Source organism: Eptatretus burgeri, chromosome 2, assembly GCF_056783735.1.
Source record: "Eptatretus burgeri isolate ZD-2024b chromosome 2, Ebu_testis_v1, whole genome shotgun sequence".
Taxonomy (NCBI): Eukaryota; Metazoa; Chordata; class Myxini; order Myxiniformes; family Myxinidae; genus Eptatretus; species Eptatretus burgeri.
The window spans coordinates 57,757,895-57,782,315 of NC_140962.1; the positions used below are offsets into that span (position 1 = coordinate 57,757,895).

Genomic DNA, 24,421 nt, shown 5'->3' on the forward strand with positions numbered 1-24,421 from the left:
GGTCCAATTTTGGTGTGTAAATTACCGGGACTGCAAAATGTTTTTCGCATCACAAAACATTACTCTTGAATTTCTTGCAGAAGTAAAGCAAAACTAGACATAAGCGCAAAGGAAAATACAGAACTTTGTGAAATGAATGGAACTACGCGCGTGTGCTCAGACCACATGTTGTTCTACTAAACAAACCTGCATTGGGTTGCACGAAATTCAGAGAGAGAGAAAAACATAACCAAACGACATGCTGCGAGCATTGTGTAAGGCACGAGGCAAAGCCAGGATCTGCCAGCAGGATCCGTGTATAAACAAGGCTGCGCTGTGCCCTGCTGATGACTTCAAGCCCTAGCCCTCACCACGGCTTTGCGTGCAGCCACAACAACGATGCAGACAACCGCATTGAAGTGGTGAGCGCCCTCATTTGGACTGCGTGTGGAGGTTCAGGAAAGGCCTTCGTCTATTGGAAGTTTGTTTAACACCTCAAATTGGATGTCTGCTCTTGGCCATTAGGCCTGGCAGAAGAACTTGGAGCAGAGGGAACCATTTCATCAAAAGCCTGCTACAGGATGCCAGCAGTGTGCAAGGCTTTCGGTACACTTTTTGGGGATTATCAAACCAGGTAAAAGGCAGGAATGGAATAAAAGGTCAAACCAGAACAATTCACATTCCAACTTAATCGAATAAATCCTTACAAGCACTTAATGCACTGTACACAAAAACAAAGGTTAATCTGTAGTCGTCATGTCATGATAAACCAAAGGTGAAGACTGCCTTGTCAGAGTAGGTCAAGGCTGAGTCGGCCAAGGGTTCGGCTTGCCTTGAGGTAGGCTAAAGCGAAGCTCAACCTTTACTGGGTGAGATAAAATGAGGTCTGAACGGGTCTGTCTCCACAGGGTAGTCCCTGGTTAAGACCTGCTTTGTTGTGATAGTCTCAGCCCGAGGCTGACCTTACCAAATAAAATGAGGATGAAATTTGCTATTCTTGGGTTAAGCCGGGTCCAGGAATTACCTGCTCGTGGGTCTGGCTTGCAACAGAGCTGGGAATATCGTCAGCCTCACAACGCACACAGCTGTCCCCTTCACGATCATCGATGACCAGGTCAATCGGTAGTTTTCCTTTCAGGCAGCTGATGTACCGGTGGCAAAAGTTGTCACAAAGCTCATGCACCTAAAAATTAAGGACAATGAGCGCATTATTATACTTGTCCGAAACCATCACACCACCACCCCGAAACCATGCATCTGAAGCATATTTCCGCTCGAGGGAAGCACCAAGTTCCCCCGTCGACCTCCAACGTAAATATCAACATAAAAAGAGAACACTAATTTCATAAACAGCGCACGGATCAAATGAAGACATCATTATCTGCAAATAACTTGGATGAGGTGCAACATGATGCACAGCGCCGACAGTTGAGAAGCAAAATAAAAACTGTAAAAGTCAAAAAAAAATAAAAAAAAAATAAACGACTGACCAGCTCTGAAGCTCACATTTATTTTCTGAGGCTATGTCGCCTACGGTTGTGGGCCTATTGTCCCACGAAGGGTTAGGTTACTGACGGGGGGGAAACAAAATTCCAAGGTTACTGACCCAAGCCTAAGTTGTACAATGGAAAACAAGAATTCAGTTCAGTCAGGTATTCCCAAAACAATGCACAATCAATATGTTATCAGGCCAGAAAGCTTAAAGTGGCGGAGGGGTTATCACGGCCTTGAGGAAATAGAAAACAAAAGAAGAGAAACATAACAAAGTAAAAGGCTACTCACGAGCTGCCTGCGCAGATAAAAATGCTGCTGGCAGATAAATGCATAACGGTAAGTGGAGGGTTTTAAAGTAAGATGGTCTCTCTTGGGAGGGGGGGGGTTGAGTCCACATTTCCCAGTTCAGCAACGACAACCTATAACGATGACCAGTCTATAATAATGTGGTAAAGAAATTTGTGGGATCTGATGGCAGCATCGCTCTCCAAATGTGCAGCCACCTCTAGGACAGCATTACCAAATCGATGATCGAGTTAGGTAGAACAGCAACTTATCACTCTTTCACATCCTTTCTGTGTTCATCACACGCGTCACAAGGTCAGACTGTGATTCACGTGGGTGTTGAGCTTGCATCTATTTACTGAAATAACAGGGAAAGGCGATAAAACGGAAAGAGACTTTTTATTTTCCTTCGGTGTTGATGTAAACCTTTGATGAACCTGCATGGGCGCTTTTGATTCTGTACGACGCTGTTGCCTGTCCATGAAAGTGCTGCCGTGGCAGGTATTGAAACCAACTTCTGAAAATCCACGTGACCATCACACGCTGCTCGCTTAAGGTAGCAGCTTCAGCTAATATCCAGTTGAGATTTCTTTACTTCTCCATCTTTTTTGGATTTCTCCCACGGAACAGCCAGAGTCCATGACGACCACGTGTGTCTTTCTCGAAGTGCAGGTGAGTTATCACAGGAACCTTGGAACAAAATCCCGAATTCCTGACACCTTTAGTTGAACGTCAGGCCTGGCCAGCCGGGTCGGTCACATTAATGCAGGAAAAAGTCGGGTCGTCGGAGAAGAAGCAGAGGAAGAATGGCGAGGGATGAAAAACGATAACGCATTCCCTTAATACCTAAATCATCCCTTGCATTATTATAGAAAAAAATGATGCTTCTCATAAAACTGACAAAATGGGCCTTGTGACAAACCTCTACTTAATGTGGGTTAATTAAGATGTACTGTGTGCAATGTTTCCCATAACTACGGTAAACAGCAACTCGATTGGAAATTAATTACACTCGTTGGGCGTTAATGCTCATCCCATCACCTCACGTTTACCCGAGGCGGTTGATGAAGACGGATGGAGAAATATGGCAGTGTAAGGAAACATCATGGAAAGCGATCGGTGGTTCTTGTTCCGCAGAGTCGCGCTTTGAGCGCAGCGTGGGTCCCGAGAACCAGGCGCAGCGTCTTTTGCATCTCACCGAGACCCGGAAAGCATGGCAAACACATGGAGCGTCGCTCGGCATGACCGCTCCCCATGGGTTGGCACCCAGAGCACGTTAGCATCTAGCATCGTGCGTGTATCAAATGAAGACGTCCAAGTAATCAGCAGTGACGGGGAGGCGTCCGGGAGCAGGCACGGCTCGCAAGGTTAATTTCTACCCTCCACTCCCCCCTTTTTATCTCTCTCTTCTACAATGGCAGGCACTGTGGAATCGACATCATGGTGCTGCGTTGTGCCCCCTGAGCAGCTTGCCTCGTCGCTGCTTAGTTTCGGGACCAGTCAGAATCCGGCACGACGTGCAGCAACCCCGTATGATTGGTGGTGCACGTGTGAGCTGGGAATGTTACTGAGTGGAGTGGGGAAGGCACGAAACCGAAGAATACGAGCAAAGAGCCGAATGGAGTACACAAGTGGAACTCCGAGCCAAGAGGAGCCAGAGAGACCGATTCTTGTTCGAGTAATCATGACCCACACAAGACGAATCGATGGACTTCCATGACATGAGCATTCATGTTTTGGTTTTTGTATATGTTCGAGTCTAGGGATATGTGACGTCAAATAACAGAATTCGTACCAATCAAAGACTAGTTTTTTATACTTTAAAAGAGGGATGGAGGGAAACGACAGAATACGGATCATCCCTGCTGTATAATCATGACAATGCAAGACCCCTGGTTCCCTAGTTCTCTCTTTCCCTTAATTTGAAGCGGAATCCAAACGCGCGACATAAGAGCTTGTTTCTGCTTAACAAGTCAAGCTCCAGTAGGATTGAATACCCCTCCAGCAAGATATGCAACACTACAAGGTTCCCATGAAAGCATCGATGGGTGTTTTACCTTCTCAAGTTCAAGCAGATGAAACCGCAGCACTTGGATAGCCTGGATCATCTGAAAACGGGAGCAAAACCACAAGCTCGTTGCATGACGTCACGTTTAGTTACAACCTTCATTTACGAATCAATTCAAAATGTCAAATGGAGCTTGGAAACTATCTGCGGTGCTCCTCAAACTGTTCACACGAGGCATTTTAAAAATAACTTTTAAATATAACTGTAAATCACAAATAACCAGAAAGAGTTGAATTAGTTTTTAGAGCTTCATATTCACATTAAATTTTCATTTTTACATAAATACATACATACATATACATACACACACGTAGTATATAGTTAACCAGTTCCATCAAGTCAGGGACAACTTTTAGTGACGTTCATGATCAGATTTCTCTAAACATCAATATCCTACACTAATCCCCAGAGCATCTTAGTTGCAGCATTATATATATATATATATATATATATATATATATATATATATATATATATATATATATATATATATATATATATATATATATATATATATATAATGTTTTTGTTTTTTGATTATATATTCTGGTCTATGTATACATTCTGATTCAAATATACTGGACTCTGTTGCACAGCGTCGCTGTTGCTGAAGCAATTTCCTGGCAAGGATTATACTAAGTGGTCTGCCATTGCCTTCCAAGCAGAACATAAGGCAGGAATTTGGAATTTGTCCATGGTTCCGGTGATAACTCGCTCACTCTTCGCAAAGGACACCGTGGGATCTTTAACATCCACCAAATAATGCCGGCAGACAGGATGCCCAGTTTAACATCCATCCGAGGGTCGGCACACACATTGATGAATCATCCTGCCTGTGAAACACCGGGATGACCGTTTATAGCTGGGTCGAGATTCAAACACTCACTAGACAACTTAGAGGTGAGAGTGCATACCTCTAGGCTAGGCCATCACGTTAGATATACCTACACTATCAGGGGCTACCGAGCACTGCCATGTCGGAGTGGGGGGGGGATACCCAGCACGGCCCCCAAGGAGGGATGCCCAGCACTGCCCGGCTGGGTGAGCTTTTCCGGCAGTGGTTTCAGGATGTATTGGACATTGAAAAGCGATGGGGTTGTTGGCCTTATGGTGGTTACCTTTTGCCTGGGGCCCAGCGACAGCACTACCTGACCCCACATCCCAAAACACACTTTGTAGTGGCCTTTAGTAGCCTCAAAATGGACGTCAAGGCCAACGTATGGTAGCTGAAAACATTTCCCAGATTTTGAAGTACTTACACCCAAAATTTGAACCTCTTGGTGCTACAGTTCGGCCATGAAAGAATAACGTGCAAACTCACAAACAAACACACAAACACTTGAAAACAATTATAAGATATATAATGAGAAGTAAGAATCCAGTTAAATTTACAAGTAAATTAAACATCTACGTCATACTGCACTATGAGCTTGCTGTGAGCTATGTAAAAAGTTTCTATTCCACTTGCCCATCCAACTTTCAAATGTCAATAAATTTACGAGAAACTTATATCGTTACAGATTTCAAGCGTTCTCCACGATGTGTGACGTACCAAGTTGTCCAGTTCGGGATTGGAAGAAAATAAGGGTTTCTCGTTGCGAATCTGGAAAACAACAAGAGGTTGTATCGCAGGCACAAAAACTCAGGAAAACAACATCTGGCAAAGCACACACATGCAATAAACACACCAAGCACACCAACAACACCAAACAACAGCTTGTTGTTCGAATGTGGGTAAAGCACTTCATTTGATACGAATAATGTTGGCATCATATTGTCGATAAAGACAGTAAATTATGTAGTAATAATGTAATGATATATAAAGTTTGAAAGTATATATATTCTGATGTATATTACTCTATTAAAAACCGTAGATGCTGCCGAAAGAGTTTCTTAACAAGGGATATACTGCCTGGTTTGACATTGCCTTCCCAGCAGTAGTGGGAGCAGGAATTTGAATTTGTTCAGGGTGCCAGCAATAGCTCGTCTACTCTTTGCGAAGGGCACCGTGAGGTCTTTAACATCCACCAACTAATGCCGGCAGACAGGACGCGCAGTTTTACATCGATCCGAGGGGTGGCACACATATTGATAAATCACCCTGCCTGTGAAGCATCACGATGACAGTTTATAGCTGGGTCGGGATTCAAACCCAGACGAGACAGCTTCAAACGTATAGGAAATCCTGCCAGCCATATATATATATATATATATATATATATATATATATATATATATATATATATATATATATATATATATATATATATATATATATATATATATATATATATATATATACATACACACACACACGTATATAGGAAAAAGGGTGCATCCAACCAAAAAATAACTAGGTCTACTCTGCTAATCTAGTAGTAAACAAGCAACAGCAGATGCGGTCTCAGGTGACATTTCAACCGCTTCCCAGAAAGCTTCCTCAGGCCAATATATATATATATATATATATATATATATATATATATATATATATATATATATATATATATATATATATATATATATATATATATATATGCTATGACTACAGGTGTGTGTATGAAAGGTGTACAGCATTGGCTCGTGACATCTTTGGACCACATCATGCATGACGTACGAATCAGCCCCTGGAACACTTAGCGTAAGTGTCCGCGTACTCTCGGGCATGATACACAAGGCGCGATCGGGTGCTCGGTTATATTGCATCAAGGTGTTCAGTTGTAATCAACTTTTGCGCACCTGCTTGGCAAACACGGCGATATCTTCGCTGAACGAGGCGGACGAGCACACGTCTCCACCCGCGATCCCGGGTTCTCTGGGGGTGCACGTAGCCAGCTCACACTTCTCGAACACGAGCGCGAGCAGCGGGAACAAGGGATGCCTGTGGACCCGACAAAACACCAGCAAATCGCCAACCTCCAGAACTTGAAAGCTGTGGAGCAAAATTCTCAATGTGTTGCACGTACCAAACGGCAATAGGAGTAGTAATCGCGCAGGGAGGTTGTTTATTGGCGCCAAAAATATATGGCCCACACGGCACTTTACACAGCCTTTTGAACATCTTTTATCGCGGGGATCGTGACCGACCCAGGACGGCAACTTCAGGGCAATAAAACAAGCACGGTCAATGCATTTACATGCCGAAAGGTAAGATATGGTTCCAAGTACGTGTCGTACCGTAATGAGGTTTTTATTGCAACAAAAGCGTGCAATGCGTATTCGTTCGCGTATACTCAGCGCAGTCGGCACACTTAGTAAATGCTAATTGCAACTGAAGCCGTGAGCTCTCATGGCCCTCGTACGGCCTTTTGTCACCAATTATACAGGTAGACACCGCATTCCAAACATTATTTGTAAAATGTGCTGTGTGCACTGCCAAACCCCGTGGTCCCAAATATACGCATTTCGACGCAAACTTTTGAACAAAACCCCCCAAAAATCCCAGAAGCACAGCGGTTCACGTCTTCCAAGAAAATTGCTGTACAGAGAGGGAGGAGCACATCAAATAAGTTAACGAATGAGTGAATTTGGGCAAAATGAATGAGATAGAAAACATACATAAGTAAATCTAGTGAGAGATTCATGAGTGCAGTTGCGAGTGACCGTTCGGGTTAAAAACAAAACAAACAAAAAAAACTTTGAGGAAGAGTAAAGAGATTGATCAACAATGGTGTGTTCAAAAAACAAAAGTTAGTGGACGAGTCACCGAGTTAATAAGTTGATGAGCCAAAGTGAGAGTATCGGGGAAAACTTTGTGCAACTTTCTGGAGCGAGTGAAAGATGATGGAGGTGTGCAAGGGAACGAGTCGTGTGAGCGACCAAATTATTGAGCGAGTGTTTGTTCGGTGTTGAGTGGAGAATTTTTTTCTAAGGGAGTGGGTCCGATTGGTGAATGCGAATTAATTGGTAGAGAATGAGTGTGCGGTTGCAAAGCTGCGGAATCAAAATAAATACATTTGAGAATGACCAAGTTGATGCTGTGTGGAGTCATGTAAGTTGTTGCTGGTGGTGAGTGAGTGGTCGCGTGATTAAAGGGAAGGTTTTATTTATTGATGAATAATATGTGATGGGTATCATGATGGTGGTGAATGAAAGAATGACAGATTGGCCGGTGAGTGAGTGAGTGAGAGCGAGTGAGTGAGCACATAGAGCGATTTCACACCCATAAATGGCGTCCTTGTCGCGTTTCAGACCGTCGCTGGGTGCAGGGCCGAGCCCCTGGTGCTGCCCGTGAGAGTATGGTGCACCGTGCAGCGGAGGCCCAGGAGGAAGATGGTGCAGCGGTCGTGGGGCATGCGCCTCTGCATACACGGGTGGACCCATGCTGCCGGGCAGCCCGTGATCCAGCGTGCCGTACGGGAGCTCCTCATACTGTGCACACGCGGGCCAGAAGCAGCGCTGGAGGTGGACGTCGCACCCGAAGCACGAAAACGTGCTGTGAACAAGTACGACAGCATGCGTGCTGCGTGCGCAGCAGGTGCAAAAGCCTTCAATGTATCTTTACCCCTAATAAAACTTATCAAGCCTCATTCTCTGCGCTTATGGGGCCATTTGCTGTTATGTGTTTTAAGTTGCTGCGACATGCTTGATGATAAGTTGCCGTCGCAGCGCCGCTGCGACAATGACAAGCAAAAGGCGCGGGAAACAATTTTTTTTTTTTTTTTGAAATAAATGCGAAAGATTGACACAAATAAACATCACTTAAACGTTTCAAACACATTGCACATTCGGGTGGTTCAAGTGTCATCTCGGTGGCGAACACGCACCGCCCGATGGTAACGTCACAAGGAACTTTACACTGAGCTTGGGTCATGCTCGAGGCGTGCTCCGCTCTTCCCACGAGTCCCACGTACCCGCTGTGCCATTGCTGATGCCCCGATCTTTTGGACTCCTTCACCCCCTCTCCCAAGGGTCGTTGAGAGCAGGGCTCGGTTAGCGCACGCCGTCGACCGGGGCAGCCCTGCACGAGGGCCCGCGGCCGGGTGGTAAGGGGGCACCGTGCCCACGGCTCGTCGCCACCGCCCGGTGCGCGGCCCCTTGCCCCGTTATCCCGGGGGGCAGCGCCGGGCGGCTATCTGGGACCTCACGTGAAACCTATGGGTGGAATCCCCACGCGGAGTGTCCGTCTCTAGTTGGCACACCGGAGTGTCCCAGGCAACGAATCCCGCACTCCTTTGGTGTTGCTGAGGGTCGCACGCTGCCCACCAAGTGTTGCCGCTCGACCCTCGGAACTCTCGCTTCGTGCTCGAGACTCGGCAGGAGCCGCTGTCGGGGCTGCCAGGAGGCGCAGCTCGAGCGCACGAGGCAGGAGGCGGCGTGGGGCGGGCAGGAAGCGGGGCTGCGTCACATGACGCGCGGGCAGGGGGCGACGAGAGAGAGTGGGGTCTGGCCCGAGCGGCGGACAAGGGGGGCGCTAGGGTCCAGCGTGGAGAGCGGAGGAAGAGAAGGAAGCTTTCAGCACGAGACGCGGATGGCAAGAGTATCGTGTACGTTCGGTCCAACCGGCCGATGGACGAGAGCGAAGTATCCGGGCCAAGCACAGATAACAAGCTGCTGCCGGTCCCGGCCAGGCAGAGATGAGGAGGGTGTGGGGGTCTGAGCCAGGCACGAGGAGAGTGTGGGGGTCTGAGCCAGGCAGGCACGAGGAGAGTGTGGGGGTCTGAGCCAGGCAGGCACGAGGAGAGTGTGGGGGTCTGAGCCAGGCAGGCACGAGGAGAGTGTGGGGGTGTGGGCCGGGCGGGGACGAGGAGAGTGAGGGGGGCTGAGCCAGGCAGGCACGAGGAGAGTGTGGGGGTCTGAGCCAGGCAGGCACGAGGAGAGTGTGGGGGTCTGAGCCAGGCAGGCACGAGGAGAGTGTGGGGGTCTGAGCCAGGCAGGCACGAGGAGAGTGTGGGGGTCTGAGCCAGGCAGGCACGAGGAGAGTGTGGGGGTCTGAGCCAGGCAGGCACGAGGAGAGTGTGGGGGTCTGAGCCAGGCAGGCACGAGGAGAGTGTGGGGGTCTGAGCCAGGCAGGCACGAGGAGAGTGTGGGGGTCTGAGCCAGGCAGGCACGAGGAGAGTGTGGGGGTCTGAGCCAGGCAGGCACGAGGAGAGTGTGGGGGTCTGAGCCAGGCAGGCACGAGGAGAGTGTGGGGGTCCGTCCGTAGCAAGCGCTCGAGCTTCGGGCACGCGGTCAACTCTCAGCGGGAATGGTCGAGCTCAGGCTGCGACGGCCGGTTCACTCGGGTATGATGGATAGATCCTCCAGACTGGCGATTACAGCAGCTGGGGATGTACTCGTGGGACTGGTGGGGGCAGACTTGAGGTGAAAAGTAGTGGTGAGAGGAGGGAGGACATATAACTACATGTAACTCCGTGTGCAAGTCAATCCCGAAACCTCTTACAACAGCATCTGCAGTATATCGCGGGTGGGGTAGGGGGGCCGGGGCGGGATTGAACCCCAATTCCTCAGGAAACCGAAATGGGCACGTACCTCCAGAAGACCCTCTGACAGTAACACCAACAGGTAATTCAATGATTGCGAAATCATTTTTAAAAACTTCGTCTCAATGGTGCCAAAAGGGCGCGAATGGTACTTTGGGAATTTGAGGATGTGAGGAAAGTTTTCACCACACGGCAACGGCAACACACGGTAACACAGCATGGCAACGCAGGGCTAACGGCAACGCAAAGCACGGCAACGGCAACACACCGCACGGCAACGCAGGGCAACGGCAACGCAAAGCACGGCAACGCAAAGCACGGCAACGGAAACACACGGTAACACAGCATGGCAACGCAGGGCTAACGGCAACGCAAAGCACGGCAACGGCAACACACCGCACGGCAACGCAGGGCAACGGCAACGCAAAGCACGGCAACGCAAAGCACGGCAACGGAAACACACGGTAACACAGCATGGCAACGCAGGGCTAACGGCAACGCAAAGCACGGCAACGGCAACACACCGCACGGCAACGCAGGGCAACGGCAACGGCAACACACCGCACGGCAATGCAGGGCAACGGCAACGGCAACACACCGCACGGCAACGCAAAGCACGGCAACGGCAACACACCGCACGGCAACACACCGCACGGCAACGCAGGGCAACGGCAACGCAAAGCACGGCAACGCAAAGCACGGCAACGGCAACACACCGCACGGCAACGCAAAGCACGGCAACGGCAACACACCGCACGGCAACGCAAAGCACGGCAACGGCAACACACCGCACCGCAACGCAAAGTATGGCAACACACGGCACGACAACACGTAGCACGGCAACACACGGTAACATGGCATGGTAACGCAGGGCAATGGCAACACCCTGCACGGCAACGCAGGGCAACGGCAACGTCAACACACCGCACGGCAACGCAAAGTACGGCAACACACGGTAACACAGCATGGCAACGCAGGGCAACGGCAACGCAAAGCACGGCAACGGCAACACACCGCACGGCAACGCAAAGTACGGCAACACACGGCATGACAACACGTAGCACGGCAGCACACGGTAACATGGCATGGTAACGCAGGGCAATGGCAACACACCGCACGGCAACACATAGCAACAGCAACACACAACACGGCAACAGACAACACAGCGACGGTAGCACACGGCTCATCAACACACACCATGGCAACACAGCACGGCAACGCACGACGCACGGCAACCCACAGTAGCACATGGTACGGCAGCGCAAAGCACGGAAACGCACGGTAACAGCAACCTACGACACGGTTCCGTAATTGGTATTCCACTGCAATGCATGGCAACACACGGCAGGACACGGTAATTGGTATTTCACGGCATGGCAACACATGCCATGGCAACACAGTAATTGGTATTTCAATGCACAGCACAGTGATTGGTATTTCACTGCAGGGCAATGCACGGCATGGCATAGTCATTGGTATTTCATGCCACGTCACAGTAGATTGGTATTTCAATGCACAGCACAGTAATTCATATTTCATCATACAGCACAATAATTAGTATTTTATCAAACAGCATGGTGCTTGGTATTTCACTGCACAACACAATACTTGGTATATCACCTCATGGCACAGTAATTGGTATTTCATCGCACAGCACAGTGGTTTGAATTTCACCACACAGCATAGTAATTGGTATTTCAACCAATGGCATGACAGGGCACAGCAATTAATTTCACTGCACGAGAACACACAGTACGGCACAGTAATTGGTATTTCACTGAACGGTAATGCATGGCACAGTCTTTGTATTTAAACACATGGCACATTAGTTGGTATTTTACCGCATGGCACAGTAACTGGAATTTCACCACACTGTATAGTAATTAGTATTACACAACACAGCAGAGTACTTTGTATTTCACCGCACGGCACAGTAGTTGACATTTACCACACAGCAACGCATGTTATGGCATGGATGTTGGTATTTCACTGCAGTGCAGTTCAGTTCAGTGTTCAGTGCAGTACTTGGTATTTCATCACACAGCAACTCACTGCATGGCACAGTAATTGGTATTTGACCACTCAGCACCACAGTTGGTATTTCATGACAGCAATGCATGGCAGGTCAAGTCGGGGGGGGGGGGGGGTAGCATGTGCCGGAGCAGCGCGTGGCTGCATCCATTTTCTACCTGTACTCCAGGGGCCTCCATCTGGCCATCCTCCAGCCAGATGCCTGGCCCTTACACATCTCCTTGAGATGCTGATCAACCAAGCTGTTAGCACGTGGTGGTGGTCACGTGGTCAGCGAAGCACGTGGTCAGCCCATTGTCCTCCTCCACTCACGAGGCTCCCTCGCTGAGAGAATCTGGTGAGCAGCATCAGCGTCAGGAAAATGAGCCACATATCCATACAGCCACAGTTAATGCTCACGGAAAATACAGGTAGCAAATCTCATTTCAGTCTCTCTTAGCAATCGCTCGCTGGACACAAAGTCTGACCAGCGATAGCCAAGGATTCGACGAAGAGACCTGGTACCAAAGGAATTAAGTCTCTCTGTCTCAGATCCCTGATCAGAGTCCAAGTCTCACACCCAGAGAGCAAGACTGGAAGCACCAAGGACCTGAAGACTCAGATTTTCGTCCTCCCGCATAGGTACCGACAACGCCACACCCCATGATCCAGTGAATTAATGACTTCCCCAGGCCCGACCTCTGTCTCACCAGACACATAGCAGACACATAAATATCACCACCAAGGTAAATGAATCTCTCTGTGACCTCAATATCATCACCACAAACAGGGACAGACAGGACAGCAACATCCAAGATGTCATTGAAAGCCTGGATCTTAGTTTTGACCCAGGAAACCCGTAATCCCAGCGGCTTCGACTTCTCAATCACCACGTCGAGGGCCCCCAAAAGGATATCAAGAGTCTCCGCAAAGATGACTGCATCGTCTGCAAAATCAAGGTCAGAGATTTTGACATTCCAAAAGGATGCACCGCAGCTTGATCTCTCCAACATCCTCCACAAAATCCAGTCCATACAAGTGCTGAAATGTTTGGGGGCCAGTACATACCGCTGATGAAGCTGATGAAACTCTCTAACTCTCTAACTCTCTCACTCTCTCACTCTCTCACTCTCTCACTCTCTCACTCTCTCACTCTCTCACTCTCTCACTCTCTCACTCTCTCACTCTCTCACTCTCTCACTCTCTCACTCTCTCACTCTCTCACTCTCTCACTCTCTCACTCTCTCACTCTCTCACTCTCTCTCTCTCTCTCTCTCTCTCTCTCTCTCTCTCTCTCTCTCTCTCTCTCTCTCACTCTCTCTCTCTCTCTCTCTCTCTCTCTCTCTCTCTCTCTCTCTCTCTCTCTCTCTCTCTCTCTCTCTCTCTCTGAACTCCAAATGAACTCCATGTTCCTGATGAACTCCAAAAACAACTGGAAATAAGTCAAAGATGGTATCTCCACATCTCACAACACTCTCAGTACCAGAGTATAGTTCACAAATCAGATTGATCAGTTTTGGTGGCACCCCACAAAGACCAAGAATCCTCCAGAGGGCATTCCAATTCATTGAATCGAACGCTTTGCAGAGATCAACATAGGCTGCAAGCAGCCCCTGCCGAAACTCTCATCTGCATTCGGTGAGGACTCGAAATGCAAGGATACAGTCAATCGTTGACCTCTTTGGTGTAAAGCCTGACTGCTCTGGACGCTGGTGTTCAAGCAGATGGTGGCGAACCCTGTCAAGAATTATCCGAGCAAAGACCTTGCCCGGCACTGAGAGCAGCGTCACCCCTTGGTAGTTTCAGTCCTGGCAATCACCCTTCCCTTTTCAGAGAGGGACAACAAGGCCCATCTTCTCGTCAATTGGGATGCCTGTGTTCCAGCCAGAGCACAGAACTGCATGCAACGACATCAGCACAGCATTTCCACCAGCCTTGAGAAGTTCAGCATCAATGCCACAGTTCCCAGGAGCTTTAATCCATTTCAATGGGTTCACCACAGGGTCTGTTTCCACAAACAAAAGTGGATCACAGTTGATTGGAGGGTCAGCAATAGGGATAGCAACACCCCTGATATCCAACTCAACAGCTGGTGGATCAGCCTGGTACATCCGTTCAAAGTAACCGGCCCAGTGGGCCTTCACTTCGAACTCCCCTGTCAAGAGCCCACCACCCTCCACTCTATCTGCAGTGCACCGAGGGATGGGCTTTGAGAAACGCAATGCCTGAATTCCCCTGTAAGAAGGATGAGAATCACTTGACCACAGGAGATGCTCTACCAACCTCACAGAATCCTCGCACATAGGCCTCCTTGTCCACCCTTAGCCCATGTACAGTTTTATACCTCAACTCCCTGAACAGCTCAGCTCTGCCATGAAACGTGGCCCTGCAACTCTGGTCAATGACATCCAGTATCCCTTGTGATACAAAATTCTTCTTCGCCCTGTGGTGAGTTCCAAGACATTTACCGGCAACATCAAGGATGGTGGTCTTGAAGGCACTCCACAACTCTTCAGGATTCCCCAAAGCACCCAGACCCCAAAAATCTCCACAGCCTGTTCGCAAACTCCTCAGCTACCCTCTCATCCTTGAGCTTGCCAACATCCAACCTAGGCTGGGATGGTACCATTCTCATGGATTTAAGCTTCAACTTCAGAGTTGCTGCACACAGCAGAGTTACTGCAGTACACAATCAACTGTGCTGCACACAACTTCAGAAGCCTGTGGTCTACAACACACAGCAGAGTAATTTGTATTTCACTGCACGACATCGTAATTGGAACTTCACCACGCAAGGCACAGCACAGATGTTGGTATTTTACTGCACAATACAGTCATTGGTAGTTGGTATATGACACAGTCGTTGGTATATCACTGCATGGCACAGTAATTGGAACGTCACCGCATGGCACATTATTTGGTATTCCACCGAACGGCAATGCACGGTATAACCCGGTAGTTGGATTTCACTGCAGCGCACAGTAATGGGTATTTTGCCACACAGCAATGCATGGCATAATCGTTGGTACTTCACTGCACAGGAACACATGGCACGGCACAGTCTTTGGTATTCCACACCACACGGCACCACACAGTAGTTGGTAAGGCGTGGTACAGGATTTGGTATTTCACCGCACAGCACGACACAGTAGTTGGTATGGCATGGCACAGGATTTGGTATTTCACCACATGGCAATGTACAGCACAGCACAGTTGTTGGTATTTCACTGCATGGCAATGAACGGCACAGCACAGTCATTGGTATTTCACTTCACGGTACATTAATTGGTACTTCACTGCATGTAACAGAAATTGGTATTTCACTGCACGGCACATTCGTTGGTATTTCACCGCATGGAACAGTTGTTGGTATTGTTGCCGGGCCGGGTATCGGCCATGAGCACATCCGCGAGATGGCGCAGAAGAGTCGGCTCGACCGATCACTCGGAATTTGGATCGTACCTTTTCAGAAAAGTACGGGTCCCTTATCAGACTGTGAAGCGTCAATATTTCTGCATTGTGGTACAGGGTTATTTGCCAATTTTCAAAATACCTAGATACCACGTGGCAATTTCCCGAGTCTCCACATCCTCGACGGCACCCGTACGGAACGAGCCGCTTAGCATACTCGAACCGTGTGTGATCCAAGCGGTTTATTGCCGAGGTCCGTCGGTCCCAAATATCCCATTACAACGGCAACAGTCTGGCTAATTTCCCAACATGCAGCATGCTAAGCCAATGGAGGAAAGGACACAAACGAGCTGAAACATTTAACAATCGGGGCATTTATTCACAATGGGGGAATGAGGAGAGCTACATAAGAGCAGAGTTAGACTGATTAGAAGAAATGTACGTATGTACAGCACGGCACTTATACAATTTCCTACTTAACTGACCGACGCCACAAACACACATGCAAAAGAATCAGACCAAAATGGTCTTTGTTGAGGCCTGTCTCGGACCTGTCCACCTCGTGCAGTCTTCAAGGACCAGGTCCTCGGGGCAGAAATGGACCCCCAGCACGATCCAGACGCCCTCACGGCCAGGCTCCAGGCGAACGAAATCGGCAGGGTGAAAGCTGGCAGGAGAAGACCCTCCGTTGCCCCGACCACTCTGTGCGCAGACGCTTTTTCACCCCACCATCTTGCGCGCAGATGTTCACTTCTTACCAGAACTTTCAGAACCCCCAAACGCGCAGACAGCACCTATAATTATAACCTCCTCTTCAGGGGGGGGGGGGGAGCTCCTCGCGACCCTCCCCTCTCACTGGCCAGTTTTGGTGCGCAAATCACTCTTTGTCTCTCCCACTGGCCAAAACGGGCGGCAAGCTCCTTGATTGGCCTGGGGACGTGCTGACATCATGTGGAGCCCTTTCCTCCTGTCACGGGATCTGATTGGCCGGGCGACGGTCACCTCACTCGTTGCACGTTGATTGGTCGAGGGCCGCCGCGCGGCTCCTCCTTGAACTCCCCACCATGACGTCGGCCAGAGCGAGGTGAAGGAAGCGAGGTGAAGGTGAGGGTGAGGGTGATGCGGTGTCGTCGGCGTTGATGTTGGTGGTGTAAAAACAAATGAAAAGAAAACATGACTATTAAAATAACTCCACAGTGCAGGAACATTTAATTACCCATTAGACTAGGGTTGGGACCCTAACTGGCAACATGTGGTTACCGATATAACTGATCTATAGGACCTGTATGTTGTGTGCTCATGGCTTCCAGATTCGCAACACCACCCCCACCCCTTTTTACAGACTCGTCCCGAGTCATCAAATTTTCGTGTGACCAGCATGTGTAAGTTTTCCCCGAGTACATTTTACCTTCGGATCCTTGAATGCGACATTTTTTTTAATACTTGTCCCAAAAATAAATAACCAAATGCTCTGCGTAACTAACGAACAGACTCATGCAGACGACGTAACTAAAATGGCCGGCACTACAACAAACATGCAGGTGGGTTAAACTTATTTACATTCTTAACTTATCTATTTACACTAACCATGGCCCAGGACCTGGCATCTGTGGGAAAGAAGGCATGGCAAAGTTAGTCAACAGTTTGTGTGCAGGTGAGTGCTCTGCAGCTGAAGGTCAGTCATCCTCAAGGCCTGATCAAAAGGTCCCCATTGAGTGTTCTTTCTTTCTTTCCTACCCCCAGCTGCTGGAGGCAACTCACCCTAACACGGCATGCCATATGCCGTCCCACAGGCCATTTGAAGAGGTAGCCAGGCTGCCCAATGCAGTCTCTGGCTCCTTTGTGCAAGAACAGGGAGGTAGCTGGCTGCCAATGAAGTCCCTGGCTCCTCCCTGAAATGAACTGGATGGAACTGGACTGGATGCAAAAAATGGTTCACGGGCTGCTCAATGCAGTCCCCGTGGTGTGGTTGCCTGCAGGGCAGTCCTTGCAAAACACTAAATGATCCTGGTGCACATGGTTGAGGATGATGACACATGGGCAATGCAAATAAGGGCTAGCAGGCATGGGGTTATGGCAGAGGCAGGCGAACAAGGCATGGCAAGGCAAGGCCATGCAGAACAGGCGATACAGCACAACGGGCCAGCCTCTGGCCTCGTTCCGTGTTGGTCTGGAGGGAGTGTGGTGGTGCCGGCCACTCCGAAAATGGGCTCGGACCTAACCTACGGTCTCCCCTAAACCTATCGCCTTTGCCTGTCTCTGTCCATACCCACTCACTTAATTTGCAACACAAAACAAATTTAGCCCCTTTCTATTCCTTTGTTTTTCTTTTTCTTTTACAATTCTGTCTCCCTAACCCACTTTATTGTCTTTGTCTGGCTAACCTATCCTGTCAACCGAGCCTACTCCCATCCCCGACGTTCCCTTTCTAGAGGGGAATAAGGAGAGACTAGCTTCCTGTCTCGAGGCCCAATTAAGCCTCAGAATGGCCTCCTACAGAGTTCAGCAATCTAACCCACGGTGGACCTACATAGAGCGAAGGGATGGTTGGTGCGAAGGGGGACACTTCCTAACCATCCTAGCATTTATTACTTTTAAACTACCCCAGGGCTTTCCAAAATGCCTGTCACTTAAACTATCTGTTCTAAAAACCATGATTCCCATCACCTGTGCTGGTGTCCATTATAAATTTGGGCCTAGCCCTCGAATTTTCACTCGTGCCCTCGCACAATTTCATGGCTGGGCAGCATGGCTCACTTTGCAGGAATTGCCCCTCTGCCGAATCTCCAACTATGGCAATCGCGGGCCCTGACGCTGTATCCGAGCCTACCTTCTCCCTATGAACAAGGGGGGTTGCCCTTCCTGGCATTGCCCCCCTTCCATGCCCACGTGGCATCTTTGGTGCTCCAGGTCCCGATCCGCGGGTCGCCCGTGCCCAGTACACTATCCCGGTCCCTTGGACCCTTGGCCTACTCTGGCCGAATACTTCGGTGCCCACTACTCGGGACTCACCTTCCCAGGCCACGCTCCCAGCCGGTCAATTTTACTCCTGCACCCTCCAAACGGGTTTCGTGCCTTCTCTGAACACCAACAACAAAATGACCTCCTATTTGTAAATTTAACTAACCCACTAACTAACATTAAACTGACCCCGGGGTCACTTGGGTGGGAATCACTCCCCCCCACTCAGTCATTCGCACCATGCATTCCACATTCACTCCATTCACACTCAGGACCGCTGGCCCACACTCATTCATTGTACATATTTTTCACTTTTCAATTCACACCACACTCCCATTCCGCTAACTAAAATCCCTTAACTAACTCGTGCTCCCTCGTTGTCCCTTACACTAATGCACGCTCCATTTAATCTACGTAGCTAAGCTACGTCCCCAATACACATTCCATGTCTCCCAAAATCCTTTTCCACTCTAAATCTATCCTAAAATCCCTCTAACTAACCCATTCCACGGGCTCCATGAGGAACAACTCATGTCCCCATGAAGCCTGTCTAACTAACGCTAACCCATCCCACAAACTAGTGCTCCTATGCCCAATCAGGATGTCTACTACATCCTGCAGGGCCGTGTACTTGGAGCGAGGCTTCTTTTTTTTTCTGCAGCGCCATGTAGTGGTTTATGGCACGCCCGTTCGTCCCACTGGGCAATACCAACGTCCCCTCCAATGGCCGATCCGTGCAGCCATGACGTCTCCCTGCACATCCCAACAAGCGCTCGCTTTCAGGGAATTCCCCACGTGGGATGACGTGCGCTGTTTCCCTGGCATTCGTGCCGCGAGATTCCCGGGGACGTCACTCGCGCACCGAGCCTGCGCGGCTTCCTGTGCGGGCTAGCACGCGCGCATCGTCCCGGAAACCCGCTCCGCGCGTTCCACGAACAGAACACGTGGTATGCAGCACGTGATGCCCCGTAAATGTGCCCACGTGGGACCCCCTGTTTGCCGAATTCACCTGACACTCGCCTACATTTTCGCCATCCACGCGGCCGGCTCGTATCCGACATGGACCATTTCCGGGCTGGATCGCGAAGACGCGCACGGCCCCCGTACGAGCCGTCACGCAAACCTGGTGCGGTTACCAAATCAACTCCATACGGCGCAGAAGGCTCGCCACACCCATCTCCCATCTGAATCCATCTGTCCATTTCCACGCACGCCATGTTACTCACGCACGCCATGACACTCACACCATACGCACGTTTCAACACACATTTTGACACACTCGTACCCTTAACCACACACACCGGGACATTCACATCGGGGATTCGCGCTACCACAAGCAATCCCGGGGCCTCCATACCCCCCAAGCTGTGCATGTACCCGTTAACAGCACTCATCCGCTCCACCTCGTTTGGCTCGACCGGACCACCTCGTCGCGATCTGCTTCAAGGGGGCAGAGCGTCTCCCTTTGTTCCTTAAGGAGGCTATCCTGCTGCTCGCAAAGGGTCACGATACATTCCCCCAGCTCAACCCCATCGTCCCTCCCTAACTCTATGTGTGTGTTCTTTATCTTTGTTTCCCCGTATTTCTTTCACCTTTTCCTGTTCTACCTCCCGCGTCTCTGGTGTTCCTTCCTTTGTCTCCTGCGTCTCTGTTTGTGTCTCTATGACTTTTTCCGTCGTCCCCTCATGTTCATTAGTTTCTTCCTTTGTCTCTTTTATCATCTGCGTCTCCGTCACCGTTAATTTATCCGTCACCTCCTCGTGTCTCGTCCTGCACCTCTCGGTCTCCCCATCAATGATGACGTCGCTCGACCCGTCGACCTCACCCGTCTCCATCGCGGGCCGGACACATCGCACACTCCGTGTCGGTTCGGTGTCTCCGCCACGTGGTGCCGCCATGATGCCTCTTACGCCCATCGTTATTGCTTCTTGCCCTGCCTGGAGGCTCAACCCCATGCTCTGCATCTCACCCCGCTGTGTTTGCATATCGGCCCTTAGTGCCTGCGTGTTCGCCTCCATTTTGTTGTTCATCGCTTCCATGCTGTTTCCACAGTTTTTCATACTCTCATTTATTTGCGTTAACAACTCCATTATCTCCATAAACTGCTGCGCTGTCAGTTGCTGGGAAAGATCTCCCTGAACGGTGGTGTCCTGGACCATGGGTTCGTCTATCACTACACTACTACTACTCACCTGCCTCAGCTCGTCTTGGTTAGACATGTTGTGTACTGGGAATAATTTTTAAACACTCGCAATTTGGGGGAACGGGGGTGGGGGGGAGGGGGGTTCTCGCTCTGTGCACCCCTGATCCGACCCGTAAATTTCTCTATGGAGGCCGAATCGCACTCCTGACTACCAATGTCGCGGGACCAGGCGTCGGCCGCGAGCACGACCGCAAGGTGGAGCAGTAGAGTCGGCTCGACCGATCACCCGGATTTAGATCGTACCTTTTCGGAAAAGTACGGGTCCCTTGTCGGACCGTGAAGCGTCAATATTTCTGCCGTGTGGTACAGGGTTATTCGCCAATTTTCAAAATACCGAGACCACGTGGCGATTTACCGAGTCTCCACACCCTCGACGGCACCCGAACGGAATGAGCCGCTTAGCGTACTCGAACAGTGTGCAATCCGAGCGGTTTATCGCCGAAGTCCGTCGGTCCCAAATATCCCATTACAATGGCAGCGGCCTGGATAATTTCCCAACACGCAGCACGCTAAGCCAATGGAGGAAAGGACACGAACGAGGTGAAACATTAAACAAATGGGGTATTTATTCACAATGGGGGAATGAGGAGGGCACATAAGGGCGGAGTTAAACTGATTAGACGAAATGCGCGTATATACAGCACGGCACTTATACAATCTCCTACTTAACTGACCGACGCCACAAACACACACACGCACACACTCAAAATAATCGGACAAAAATGGTCTTCATTGAGGCCTGTCTTGGACCTGTCTGCCTCGTGTGGTCTTCAAGGACCAGGTCCTTGGGGCAGAACTGGACCCCCAGCACGATCCAGACGCCCTCACGACCGGGCTCCAGGCGAACAAAATCGGCAGGGTGAAAGCTGGCAGGAGAAGACCCTCCGTTGCCCCGACCACTCCGTGCGCAGACGCTTTTTCACTCCACCACCTTGTGCGCAGATGTTCACTTCTTGCCAGAACTCTCAGAACCCCCAAACGCACAGAACGCGCCTATAATTATACCCCCCCTTCAGGGGGGGGAGCCTCCTCGCGATCCTCCCTCTCTTACTGGCTGGTTTTGGCGCGCAAATGGCTCTTCGTCTCTCCCACTGGCCAAAACGGGCGGCAAGCTCCTTGATTGGCCCGGGGGCGTGGTGACATCACGCGGATCCCTTTCCTCCTGTCGCGGGATCTGATTGGCCGGGCGACGGTCACCTCACTCGTTGCACGCTGATTGGTCGAGGGCCGCCGCACCTCATTGAACTCCGCCCACCATGACGTCAGCCAGAACGAGTTGAAGGAAGCGAAGTGAAGGTGCGGGTGAGGGTGATGCGGTGTCGTCGGCGTTGACGTTGGTGGTGTAAAAATAAACGAAAAGAAAACCTGACTATTAAAATAACTCCACAGCGCAGGAACATTTAATTACCCATTAGACTCGGGTCGGGACCTTAACTGGCAACATGTGGTTACCGATATAACTGATCTATAGAACCTGTATGTTGTGTGCTCATGGCTTCCAGATTCACAGCAGTATTTCACCGCATCACACAATCGTTGGTATTTCACCGTGTGGCACAGTAGTTCATATTTCACCACATGGCACAGTAATTGTTATTTCACAGCACAGCACAGTTACTGGTACTTCACCGTAAGGAACAAGAGTCGGTCTTTCACCGCACGGCGTGGCACAGCCATTGCTACTTCACGGCATGGTAATGCAAAGCCAGATCGTTAGTATTTCACTGTACAGTACAGTGCACAGCACAGTCATTGATATTTCACTCATGGGAATGCACAGCATGGCACGGTAGTTGGTGTTTCACTGCACGGTAATGCAAAGCACGGTCACGGTTTCACTGCAGGGCAACACAGGTCACGGTAGTTGGTACTTTCACCGCACAGCATGGCACAGTAATTGGTATTCACCACATGGCACAGTAACTGGTATTTCAACGCATGGCACAGTAACTGGTATTTCAACGCATGGCACAGTAACTGGTATTTCAACGCATGGCACAGTCGTTGGTATTTCACCGCACAGCACAATAGTTGGTATTTCACTGCGCGGTACAAGAGTTGGTATTTCACCGCACGGCACAATTGTTGGTATTTCACCGCATGGCACAATTGTTGGTATTTCACCACACGGCACAATTGTTGGTATTTCACCGCATGGCACAATAGTTGGTATTTCACTGCGCAGTACAAGAGTTGGTATTTCACCGCACGGCACAATTGTTGGTATTTCACCGCATAGCACAATTGTTGGTATTTCACCACACGGCACAATTGTTGGTATTTCACCACACGGCACAATTGTTGGTATTTCACCACACGGCACAGGGGTTGGTATTTCACCGCATGGCACAATTGTTGGTATTTCACCACACGGCACAATTGTTGGTATTTCACCGCATGGCACAATTGTTGGTATTTCACCGCATGGCACAATTGTTGGTATTTCACCACACGGCACAATTGTTGGTATTTCACCGCATGGCACAATTGTTGGTATTTCACCGCACGGTACAAGAGTTGGTATTTCACCACACGGCACAATTGTTGGTATTTCACCACACGGCACAATTGTTGGTATTTCACCACACGGCACAATTGTTGGTATTTCACCACACGGCACAATTGTTGGTATTTCACCACACGGCACAATTGTTGGTATTTCACCACACGGCACAATTGTTGGTATTTCACCACACGGCACAATTGTTGGTATTTCACCACACGGCACAATTGTTGGTATTTCACCGCGCGGTACAAGAGTTGGTATTTCACCACACGGCACAATTGTTGGTATTTCACCACACGGTACAAGAGTTGGTATTTCACCGCACGGTACAAGAGTTGGTATTTCACCACACGGCACAATTGTTGGTATTTCACCGCACGGCACAATTGTTGGTATTTCACCACACGGCACAATTGTTGGTATTTCACCGCACGGCACAATTGTTGGTATTTCACCGCACGGCACAATTGTTGGTATTTCACCACACGGCACAATTGTTGGTATTTCACCACACGGCACAATTGTTGGTATTTCACCACACGGCACAATTGTTGGTATTTCACCACACGGCACAATTGTTGGTATTTCACCACACGGCACAATTGTTGGTATTTCACCACACGGCACAATTGTTGGTATTTCACCGCATGGCACAATTGTTGGTATTTCACCACACGGCACAATTGTTGGTATTTCACCACACGGCACAATTGTTGGTATTTCACCACACGGCACAGGGGTTGGTATTTCACCACACGGCACAATTGTTGGTATTTCTCCACATGGCACAATTGTTGGTATTTCTCCACATGGCACAATAGTTGGTATTTCACCACACGGCACAATTGTTGGTATTTCACCACACGGCACAATTGTTGGTATTTCACCGCGTGGCACAATTGTTGGTATTTCTCCACATGGCACAATTGTTGGTATTTCACCGCACGGCACAATTGTTGGTATTTCACCACACGGCACAATTGTTGGTATTTCACCACACGGCACAGGGGTTGGTATTTCACCACACGGCACAATTGTTGGTATTTCACCGCACGGTACAAGAGTTGGTATTTCACCACACG

At 49.6% G+C, this 24,421-nt stretch overlaps 1 protein-coding gene across 11 annotated transcripts in view; it reads right to left on the reverse strand.

Moving 5' to 3' along the window:
• The window catches only part of LOC147032105 (homeobox protein Meis1-like), a 474,189-nt gene that overhangs the window by 355,826 nt on the left and 93,942 nt on the right, over nucleotides 1–24,421 (reverse strand). For 2 of the 11 annotated variants that reach the window (XM_085869425.1, XM_085869418.1), the window contains exons 1-6: nucleotides 8,680–9,546; nucleotides 7,989–8,224; nucleotides 6,566–6,758; nucleotides 5,379–5,429; nucleotides 3,816–3,866; nucleotides 1,004–1,162 (exon numbers count right to left, since the gene is read on the reverse strand). In XM_085869425.1, coding sequence (XP_085725551.1) covers nucleotides 1,004–1,162; nucleotides 3,816–3,866; nucleotides 5,379–5,429; nucleotides 6,566–6,758; nucleotides 7,989–8,224; nucleotides 8,680–8,691 — 702 coding nt within the window. In that variant the 5' untranslated portion in view covers nucleotides 8,692–9,546. Of the gene's footprint in view, nucleotides 1–1,003; nucleotides 1,163–3,815; nucleotides 3,867–5,378; nucleotides 5,430–6,565; nucleotides 6,759–7,988; nucleotides 8,289–8,592; nucleotides 8,612–8,679; nucleotides 9,547–24,421 lie in introns of those variants that run through there. The other 9 variants (XM_085869416.1, XM_085869417.1, XM_085869422.1 and 6 more) reach the window with 9 other exon arrangements.